At 54.5% G+C, this 11,416-nt stretch overlaps 1 protein-coding gene across 2 annotated transcripts in view; it reads right to left on the bottom strand.

Annotated features, from left to right (window-relative positions):
* Unc5a (unc-5 netrin receptor A) overlaps nucleotides 1-3,809 on the bottom strand; it is a 57,366-nt gene extending 53,557 nt beyond the window's left edge. The window contains exon 1 of one of the 2 annotated variants that reach the window (XM_041660462.1): nucleotides 2,850-3,809. In XM_041660462.1, the coding sequence (XP_041516396.1) occupies nucleotides 2,850-3,588 (739 nt within the window). In that variant the 5' untranslated portion in view covers nucleotides 3,589-3,809. The remainder of the gene's footprint in view (nucleotides 1-2,849) is intronic. The other variant, XM_041660463.1, reaches the window with a different exon arrangement.
* Between the last annotated feature and the right edge of the window lie 7,607 nt (nucleotides 3,810-11,416).

An 11,416-nucleotide genomic window follows, 5' to 3' on the forward strand; every position in this document is an offset into this window, starting at 1 on the left:
GCAGGGCCCTAGGAAGAGGGGACAGCAGGATGGTGTTAGCTTGGCATGAGAGGGCCTGGCATTTGTGTGCACAGAACAGGTTCCTAGGTGGCAGCATTGGGGCCTTCACCTAAAAGGGCTGTGCACCCCAAGCCCATGGTATCTAGCTGAAGCCTGTAAACGGGAGAGTCATGGCAGCAGCAGCAGGCAGGAAAAGGGATGTGACAAAGGCCAAAGTCGGCTCCCAGGCACCAGGCCTCCAGGTTGGAGTGTTAGCACCAGGATCAATGCTACTGCTGGCCTCCCTGAAGAAAGCCTTTCCCAACAAGGGCGAGGGGGAGCAAGCAGGCCAGGGAAAGGTTCAGCCCTCTCCTGCAGTACCTAGAGCAGCCCACCCCTTGTACAAGAAGCAAGAATATGGTGCTCTCTGCCCTAGAATACCAGCCTCCTCCCCAGTCCTGTTAGCCTAGAGTCCAAGTGGGCAGAAAGTCCAGCAGCCCTGGGAATGGGAATAAGAATGGAAGGAGGAGAAACAGGGGCAATGTTAAGCTTGACCCTTGGCCCCCACTTTCCATGCCCCCATGCCTCTCCTCACGAGGAGGACTGGGCACACAATACAGAAGACCTAAGGGTAAGGAGTTGTATGCGCCGGCTGTGCGGACTGGTGAGTCAAGTGGGTGCCTGTGGGTGCAGGCACAGACAGGGACATGTCCAGGTGTGTTTGTGCTGCCGGCTGGCTTTGTGTGAGTGGCGGGGTGTGACGCTGGGTGACAACGGACGGAGGGCAGAGTCTGCAGTGGCTCGGCAACACTGCCCCCCACCATGCCCCTTAAGCCTGCCTGGTTGACCATTTTTCTCCCAGCCACTCACAGACACATTTTTCACCAGCTGCTGTTGCCAAGGAACTGATAGGCTGGTGCGGGAGCTAGGGTCATAGCAGGGGCAGCCTGCCTGGGTATCTGTCCACACATGCCCAGAGCCTGTGGGGGACAGTGAGGTGGGGCCTGTTTGAGAAGTAGAGCCACTCCTACCGCCATACCCCTCAGCAACCCCTTCCACTGCCGAGAGCCCTGAAGCACTGGTGCCCACCTGTCCGCCCTGGGAAACCTCGGGCCAGGCCCCAACAGGTGCCCTGCCATAAGACAGGGCAGATCTCCAGCTCCAGTTTCTTGAGGTCCAATCCTTCATTTCCGGGTTTGGGTGCCCCAACCTACCAGTGCCTGTCACCCCATCTGTAGAGCTCACGGGTGCAGTAGCCCACGGCTACCACATGCGTGCAGCCTATCAGTACTCATCTGACCACACACATGACAACACTGGCCATGCCACGCCAGTGCCCCCCATCACCCAGGACACATGCCAGTCCACAGCTTTCACACGTGCTCACGTGGCAAAACGCAGCCTCTGACCACACAGCCCTCTCACACACATCCAACTCAGTAAACATTTCCCGGGCACCTATTCAGTGTCTGGCGGCACCTCCTCCATGTGCAGAAGCACGGACACCCCCAGCTCATGACCACAGCCAGTGGTGCCACTCACACCCCTGAATGAACATGCACACATCCAACCACAGCTCAGTCTGAGGATGTCAGGATTAAAAGGGGAGGCCAACGGGAACGGTTTGTTAAAGTGAGGATTTAGGGTGCAGTGATGGGGAGGGAGATAGAGCAGGCGGGACAAGGAAGAGGGCTTGATGTGGGGGGCAGTGAGGCAGCGGTGGGTGAAGGATGCAATGCGCAGAGATTCCTCAAGGAACCAGCCGTCGGCCTAAAGCATCAGGTCCTTGATTGAGCTCTCTTCATTCTAGATTGGCAGTTCAGAAATCCACACCCCGAGAATGAACTGTGGCCTTGCCAGCCTGGGGCGCACCTCCCCCAAGCAGGTTCAGGGGACATCAAGCATGAAGAATTGCTAAGGCACCCTTCCCCATATAGAAGCTCAGCATTGCCAAGTCCTCGGGGGGGGGGGGGGGTCAGAGCAGAGACTAGGGACACCCCCCCCCCCCAGCTCAGCTTAGGTGCAGGCTAGGGGAAAGCAGACAAAGACTTTCCCCAAGACCCCTCACACCAGGAGGTGGGTTATGAAGGGATTGGTTAGGGTGGCCAACGAGACAAGTGGGGAGAAAGCAGGGCTGAGGAGTTTCTTAGAAGAGAAGCCCGCCAACCAACAGCCAACAGCAAACAACTCCCCCACTCCCTCCTCTCTCCCCTCCCACCTCCATCAGCTAGCCCAGGAGCCGCAGACCACCACAGGGGCCCCAGTGCTTTGACTGCCGGCTGAAAGAGCTGGGGGCTGTGGATGCCTCCACGCCTGAGTGTGTGCTTGTGCAAGCGTGTGTGGCGGGGACAGAGGAGGACACTGTGTTCTAGACGTGGGCAGAGGCCAGGTGCCAAGCTGGGAAATTGTGAGTGGCTGTTTGGGGCAGTCCTACCTGGAAGAGCTATCTTAACACCCCCCCCCCCCCACACACACACCCCATTTTCTGGGCACTAGTATGGTTCAAACCCACTAATCTCTGAGTCCTTCAAGTCTTGTCTTTCCAGGGTTATTTCAACACCCCCGACCATTCTCTGGGGCCGTAAAACCAGCAAACTTCCCCCACCCGGAGGCGTGGGGCGTCAACACTCTCCAGCCCCGTGCGTTGACAGCTGTTCCTGGACTTGGCAAAACCCAGGCTTCCGGGAGAGCGCACCGGGAAGCTGCGCAGCAGTGAGAGGCGGCCCCCGCGTCCTGCCCGGCAAAGTTTGGCCTCCGGGGGCTCCCAGCCGGGTCGGCCGCGCGGGTCAGGTCCACCTCCTCCCCAGAGCAGAGCGTTCGCGCGCACGGTCCCCCGCAAGCCTCCCCAGAGCGCGCGCGGCGTGACTCACCCGAACCACGAAGCCAGGAGACGAGGACTATGCCCAGGATCGCTGGCCACAGGCCGGGCCGGACGGCCATGGCCGCGGGCGGACGAGCGGGCTGGACTCGGGGCCCCGCGGGCGGGAGAGAGGCTGTCAGCGCCTCAGCCGAGAGCCCCACCTCGGGGCGCCCCCGGGGCCCATGCCAGAGGACGGCGCTGCCTCCGGGCGGCCGGCTGCGGGGCGCACGCGGCGCGTGGCTCCCCTGGGCACCCGGAGCGCAGCAATGCAGCCGGGGCGGAGCGCAGCGCCAGCCGCGCCGCGCACCGAGCCAGCCGCCGCGCGGAGCCCGCAGCCGGGGAGCGGGCCGGCGGGCGCCGCAAAATCCGGACTGGAGCGGCGGAGCGGGGCGGAGGCGGGGCGGGGCGGGGGAGGAGGGGCCGGGCGGCGTTGCGTTCCGGGGCCACCCCTGGCACTGGGGATCCCTTCGGGCAACGCCTGAGGCTCCCCCAGGGAGGAGCTGGGGTAGTGGGCGGGGAGGCCTCCCACCACCCCTCGCTGTCTCCAGGGACAGAGACAGGAGTCTGGAACCCGGAGTGGATTGCTCTTCCGGATCCGGCATCACCCCGGCCCGCCGGTCGGCGCACAGGTGGCCCGGGAGGGGCCCCGGGCTGCGGCGACCCCGGCGCAGCGCCAGCCTGCGGAGAGCAGCCCGACTCTGGAGTGCCCCGGGCAGGTTCCGCTGCAGTCCCCGCTCACACCCCTGCATCCCGGCTGCGCTCCGAGGTCGTCAGCGAGCCGTGGCACGCAGCTGGCGCGCGGCTTGGATGGGGGGCTGCAGGAAAGGTCCGGTCCAGCCGGCTCTCAGGAGAGGCCAGGCCCCCAGTGCTGCACCACCTGCAGCCCCAAAGCAGCCTGGTGGGCTGCAGGGACACGCGCAGCAGCGTGGTCCAGGTTTTCCTAATCCCTCCGCGCCGTTGGCCCAAAGGAAACAACCTTAGGGCTCAGCGCAACCTGCAAGGCGCGTGGTGCTGTTTGCGCCCCGAGCGCGAGCGGCGCTCGAGATGTGGGCGTGATGCAGGAACCAGAAGGGCTTTGGGAGCTGCAAACTCCTAGGGTAGAATCGAATTGCCTCAGTCTTCTGGCTCTGTGACCTTGGGCAAGTCACAAGCGTCTCTGGAGCCTGTTCGTTGACTGCTGCTGGAAGGTCCTATTCCCCACCCCCATTCCCTAAGCTGGTCAAAATAAACGGAGGGCTGCCCTAGAGAAGAGAAATAAACGGTCTCACTGTGCGCGGGGTGAAGGATCTGAAAGAGAGGGTCCCACTGCCGGTTAGGAGGGGAATGAGAGGGGTGAAGACGGTTGCAAACTCAAACGCCTACAGCGCCGATCGATAATATAAATTGGTGCTGCAGGCTAGACGTTATAAGAATGGTCTTGGCTTCCACAAAGAGATATGAGCTCTCCTATATTTCTTGAGACACGAGGCCCTCTCTCGGTCTGCCTTTTGTTTCCTACTTTTGATAGAGAAGGTTATGAAAAATGTTTTGCTTCTGCTTTCTTTTTGTATATGTATACGCGTGCGCGCGAGTGTGTCTATGGAAAAGAAAAAACCTTTGCCAACGCTCCAGATGTGCACTTACAGATCTTGGGCCTCAGGGCCAGGCAGAAAGGGAGCCAGGGCACAGGATCTTATCTAAATGACTCTTCTGTTCAAGTGCCCGTGATGGGGGAAGTTGCGGCCCCAGTTGGCTTTATTTTCCAATTTTCAATAGAAGCCATTGTCTGGGGAAATGATTTATTTTTTTTAAAGGTGTGTGTTTGTACGTGTACATGAACACGTGAGTGCACTGCATGGTGCTTGTGGTTCCACAGTGTGGAGGAAATGTTGAGGACTTGGGGTTTAGTCACTGAGGGGAGGGGCCTGGGAAGTAGAGCCTGGGGTATATGAAGAAGTTATAATGCGTTTGTTGGATACTGCTGTGTCCTTGCCTACACCTGAGTTTGCTTTAAGCAGTACATGGAACCCTATTAAATCAGCATTTCCATGATCCAGGTGAGGCAGGTGAGACCTGAGCAAGGACCAGTCTTATCCTAGAGCTGCTAAGCTAGCTGAGAAGGGGCCCATGCTCTATACATTTCTTTCTCCCAAAGCTTCAGCTTGGGGGCTAGAACTTGAGAATAAGGTTAAAGATACAGGGAATCCTTCCTCCTCCTGTTCTCTGCCTCTGTGTTTCTTTCCAGAGTAGAAAGGCCTGTATAGCAGTCAGGACAGAATAGGTTTTGTCATGGTAACAAATGGTCCCCAACGTATCAGTGGCTTTAATCAACAAAGATTTATTTCTCATTTGTCCGTTGTGGCTCTACTGCTCCTGGTCTTGTTCACTCAAGGACCCAGGCTACCAAGGAGACAGAGGAACAAAGGATGCTAGAGATATCCCTGACAGCAATGAACGGGTTAGCCTGGAAGAGGACTGCCACTTTGCCCACAACCAGGACCCTATGAAAGAGCCTGGGGGGCAGAGCTGCAATTAGTGCACAGCACTCAGGGGCAGGCACAGGCTGCCGTGGGTTTGCAAGCTTGCTCAGCTCACATCTGCAGCTCCCTAGCTTCACTCCACTCTTTCCCATTTGCTTTTCTTCCTAGAACACTTCATCCTCTGCCTTTTAGAGGACGTGTTCCTCTCAGTCCCCGAGACCTCACCTCAGCTCCCCCCTTCTAAGTGGCACTCAGGCATGCCAGGACAAAGAAGGGGGATGCCTTGTGGATGGCTCACCTGCCTTCTGTTTATGAGTCCAGGTCGTAGGGCTGCCAGGAATGGACTCGTCTTACATCCATGTGGGGGGAGGGCTCCCAACATCGCTACTCTTCTTTGCCCTCCCTTCTAAGACTAGGCTCAGACCGTATGAGCTCAGGTCTCTGTCTTCACAGAAACTCCAGGCTCAAGGGCCACATGGAGCAACCCCCCTCCAACAAATAGCCACAGATTCCCTTTTAATAATAGCCCAGGGACAGGGCACAGAATTCACCAGAACCACTTTGCCGGCCGGAAATGTCTCTTCTCTAGGGATTAAGAGTCTACCCCCCTCATTGGCCTCACCATCTGGGTCCACACTGTCTTGCCTCATTCCCTCCCTATTTCTGCTATTCAGAAGACAAAGCTTGGATTTTTCTCCACTAGGCCAAATGTTTCTGCTTCAGCTGCTCATATGACTGTAGGGTTCTGGGCCCTGGCCTTGTTACTTAGACACCCCCCCCCCCCCGTACTACAGGTGCTCTCCAACAAAGGGCAGTCCTCTCAAGACATCTGGCATCAGCATTTTTCCTGGCCACATGGTCTGATATCCAGTGGTGTTCCAATTAGCTGTTGGTAAGGATCTCACACCTCCTAACACCCACCGGAGAGAAGCCCGGAGGCTGTGGTAAGGCCATCTTTCATGTGGAGATGTTGCCCAAGTGGCCATCATGTTGGGCAGAATGCAGATGCCTAGGCACTTCCCTCCTTTGATTCTGATTCCGGGTGTGTAGGGCCATCTGGGTATCTGAGCACCACCTTCTTCCAGCCGTTTCTACTGCTGCAATGGTCGGAAGACCCACCACACATTGAGGGACGCTGCCTTGGCATTCGTCACACTCACTGCCAACCATCAGAGCTCCCTCATCTCCCCCTGGCTGTTTATTTCCTGCAGTTAGAGGCATCGGTTCATCCAGTTATATTCCATACCACTGCTTCTAATCCCTCTTCCCATATGGAGCTCTCTTGGGATGTGGGTGCTCTCAGGCAGAGCCCTTGCTATTTTCTTCAACTTCCTGTCATTCCCAGTTGAGACTGGGAAGTCCTAGAGACTTTCAACCATGTCCTTGCTAAGAAGGCCCTGAAGGTTAGCACAAAACCTGGCAGCTCCCCACTGAAGACTGCCTTGCAGGTTGCCCTTGGGGGAACATGCCACTTAGGTCAGCCTTGCCTCTGACATCACCATCGTGAAACTTACCTTTCAGATTTACCCACTTTTCAGAGCTAATTCGTTTGTGTCTCAGCATCCAGTGTCTTTGTTTCATTTGAAGGACCCCCTTCTGCCTTCGGCACATAAAAGCCATTTGTTCAACTCACCCCAGTTCCGAAAACATGGAGTGAACTTCTGCCTTGCTGATCAACACCCACAGCTCCCAGAACTGCAGAGATAGGCACGGAGTGGGCACTGCTCTGAGCCCATTCACTGAGACTCATTTCTGGAACTTTTGTTGCAACTCAAGAGTTTGCCTTCTTGGGGACATGGTCTGCTCGTGAAGCCCTTGCTGTATGACATTGCAGACATGCCTGAGACAGAGGCACTGGCAGGAGGCCAAGCCTAAAGGGAGCCCCAAAACTGTGATGTGTCATCTGAACCACTTCTAGGGCTGCTAGGAATACCCATGGAACTTCCTGCTCTCTCAACCATTATGTCCCTGTTTTGATTGTTTAAACCCATTTGGGTTTCTGTCATTTGCTTTAGAGAGAATCGTACATAATTATCCTTTATATAAAGCTCAGTTGGTAAGCCTTATCTGAGCATGCTCAAAACATAACCAGGTGTAAACAGGCAGGTATCAGGGACCTGCAATCCCGAAACTGAGGAGGTAGAGGCAGGAGGATCTATGAAAGGTCTTCCAAGCTATATAGTGGGTTCAAAGTTGCCCTAGGATACATGAAACCCTGTACCCCCCCCAAAAAAAATTATCCTTTATAAATGTCTGTTCTAAGCTGGGCTCAGTAGCTCATACCATAGAAACGATCGAAGGCAAACAGGAAGGACTTCAGCACAGACCACAGACTGGAGAAGCCTCTCATCAGAGGTTCCAGGACCAAGGACAGCACCCTGCCTAGTCAATGGAGGAACTCTGTCCTTTGGTTCCTCTCTTTCATTTTCACAAACCTAAGTTGTGTAGATGTAAAACATGAGGTTCAGAAAGGGTACAATGTGCCTGATGCCTCTTAGCTGGTAGAGACTCAAACCTGAAATTGCTTTAGTGACCCAGAGATTGCTAGTTTAACAAATGGGTTTTTTTTTTGAGACACAGGGTCCTAAAATGCATGAGTTACTATGAGCATGTGCAAGCACACACACACACGCACACACACACACACAGGCGGGGAGAGCGCACGCACACATATAGAGACAGCCTTCCCCAGCCCAGCAGCATCCATGGCATTTCAGGCTCTCAGGTTTCATGGCTACAGAGTCACCGTTTCTAGTCCCCTCACTCAGGCACTTTCAGGTGTTTGGAGGTGAACAATTCCATGCTGAGGGGCCCGTGTAAAAAGGAAGGGGTAGAAAGTGCCAGGAAGGAAGGGGAAATTGGACCATGCTGGAGCTTGGCACCATGCCCTCTGCATATGACCTGATGAGTATTTTGCAGAGATAATTTCATTAGCGTCTCTGGGAGATGAACAATTAGCAAGATGCTCTGATGCTTCAGAAACTTAAGAGGAGGAGGAGGATGGCTTTCTCCCCCCCCCAAACCACAGCACCCTCTTTATTCCCCCTCCATCTTTCATTCACACACATCTCCTGTATCCCTTGCACACTGCCATTCCTTCAGAAAGATACCTCTGCTCCCAGCCTAGCCAACGTGCTCCTGGCCTCCACTACTCCCTCCCTCTTCCATGCTCCCATCAGCCTGTGCTGGAGTTCTGCCCACACTGCATCAATCGGTCCCCTGTGCTCAGATCACGCAGACACCTAGGGCTGAAGCTTGGCATTGGTCCACTCTTCCAAAGGCACTGCTTTTCTCTCTGACACCAGCAAGGGCAGGGCCAGGTAGGGCTTCTCTATTTGGATTGATTTTGCTACCAGGTCCTTGGCAACTTCCAGTAGAAACTGGGGCCCCTATTGCAATCCCAGAGCTGGCCCAAGAGGCAGAGAGCTCCTACCACCTGTCCCTGTGCTGGCACACTGTGCCCCAGGGCTGGGCAGAGACTAGGGTTAGACTTGTGTCAGTTGGAAGGACATTCATGGCCTTACTAAGCAGATAGAAACAGCACCCGGGTCAGTATTTGTCCTTGACTCCAACAGTGTATCTTGGTCTTGGGAAAACAGCTTTTAAAAGTTCCACGTGTCTTTGGGTATGAGAAGGTCTCTGTCCAGCCAGCAACATCATTTGGGCAGCCCTCACTTTACATAGGTGGTGCTGGTGTAGGGGTTCTAAGAATGAGGCCTCAGCCTTCATGGCTGACAACACATTCTCCAGGGGTTCCAGGTAGATGCTCTCCAGTCAGACTAGACGGTCCCTACAGAAAACCCCCAGAGCTCTCCCTTCACCTAGGCGTCAGAATCTCCTAGAAACTTGTGAAAACTGAGTTTCTGACCCCTCCCCAAGTCTGTCTGATGTTTAGGGGAGGGTCTGGAAATCTCTGGAGGTTTTGGATTATTTATTTTTAGAACCCTTTGCCTTTTATTTTTAATATAAAATATTTGTATAATTCTTTGAGAGTTTCATATATGCATATGATGTATTTTGCTGATATTCATCCTAACCCTCTCCTAAGTCCTCCCAGATCCACCCTCCCACAGGAATCTGTGCTAAGAGGTCTCAGGCGGGCTCTGGAAACTTAGGACCATACACACACGTGGGCAGGAAGGGAAGAGGAAGCCATTTGACCTGCAGTGGGAACTCTGAGAGCGTGACTCAACCCTCAAGGAGTAAGGCAGCTCATGAAGGGTAGGGAAAGCCTCTTTTATAACACACAGCTATACAAAGCTATGCAAAACAGATATACAATGCACTGTGTGCTGACATTTCAGGCAAGGTTACAGAAAAACTATCCACAAAGGTTTTTTGCGGGGCGACAGGAAAAACAGACTGAGAAACGCTGCTCACCACTGATAGGGGTGAAGATGTACAAAACACACTATTCATGCCTGTGATGAATGATACACACATAAATGCACACAGAAGCACAACCCACACCTGGGATCACACACCCAGACACGCATATATACCTAGTCCACACCCAGATATGCACATACAAGCACGTGCATGCACAAATACACTGGTAAGTATAGCTGGATATAAATACACATTCATATCACACACACACACACACACACACACACACACACACACACACACCTCCCTCACACATATGCAGATACACTCGTCTGCAGCCCACACAGGCATCAGGAGATTCCAACAGCACTGCAATAGTGAAGAGGAGACTGGGTTAGGATTTTAATAAGCTTTTAAACAAATAAATATATAAAACCCGGCTACTAGGGACTGTGGGCTGCTCCTACAACATTCTGTCAGTGACGCTCCTGGCCTCTGCTCTCACGAACAGAGGAGCCATGCAGCTGTCTTTGCATGCGGTCATTGTGCACACATGCAGGGAGGGGTCTTCTGAGATGAGAGCATGCCCGTGGCAGTGAAGGAGGAAGATGCACCTGTCCAGGCACACTGTGCAGGCCTGCGGATGCAGCATCTGTGCAAGAGGCATGTGTTGGCACAGGACAGAGAGGGCAGAGGGCAGGGAAGAGCGCAAGTGCACACATGACGATGACTGGGCTCTCAGAGGACTCAGCCTTCACACCATCAAGCTCTGTTTACCTTCGCCAGGATGCAATAACCCCCGGAAACGCATGCTGAATCAGAAAATGAATGAAGGACTGTAGTCTGCAGAACCCCTTGACTTCGGCCGTGACCTGGGGAACTTGGTGCTATTCCACAGATGAGAAAGCCGAGGCAGTCCTGCACCTCCCCTCGCCAGCTCCACCCCCAGCATTTGGCAGCTGAACCCAAGTCTTCTGGCTCACAAGCTTTCTGTGAAACAGGTCCATGGGCGAACAAGTGGGAGGACTCAGGCTGACTTCCCTGTGACCTGCCCTGATCACTCCAGCCAAGCACCACAGGGGCTCTTATTGGATCCAGCACCGAAGAAAAGACCCTTTGAAAAGTCCCCAGTACCTCCTCTCCACTCTTCACTCTGCTCTTCCCTGGTGCTCCCAAATGCTTGACCCTCGACCTCCGCTTCCCAGACCCCCGGGGGGCCAGCCGGAGTCAGCAGCACAAAGCTGGATCAGCGATGCTCGCCCAGCAGAGTGCTCTGACTCAGCCCCTTGGGGGCTGGTGCACTGTGTGCCAAGGTTAATTAAACTAGTAATTAGAAGGAGAGATGCTTAATCGATCTGGTTAATAAAATAACCCCCTTGCGGGAGCATGTGGGCGCTGTCACTCTGCTGGGCATTATGGGATCAGCCAGGCATAATGTCTCCTCTGTGCCTGGCTCCTAGCCTTGCTCTCCAAGTCCCAGAGCAAATCCCTGGGTCCTCCTCAGGGTGGGACCTTGAAAGCAACTTCAAGGAACATGAGGCCTGAAGAGACAGCTTGGGTGCTGTGTGCCAGGGTATCAGCAAAGTGAAGGGTCCCTTGGGCTGTCTTCCCGGGTCTAAGGCAGGTGCTGAGGCCTTAGGGCCTCCCATGTTATCTGCGAGCTCTTCATGAGCTGCTCTGGACCTTCCTGCCACTCTCTTTGAAGACTCTATCTGTAGTGTTAGATCTAGCCCTCACCTTCAAAATCATATCCTCATTGAGTATCTTTTAAAATTAATTTTTAATTTTA

Source organism: Microtus oregoni, unplaced genomic scaffold (assembly GCF_018167655.1).
Source record: "Microtus oregoni isolate MIOR12 unplaced genomic scaffold, Mior012 000011F_ref0000422, whole genome shotgun sequence".
Lineage (NCBI taxonomy): Eukaryota > Metazoa > Chordata > Mammalia > Rodentia > Cricetidae > Microtus > Microtus oregoni.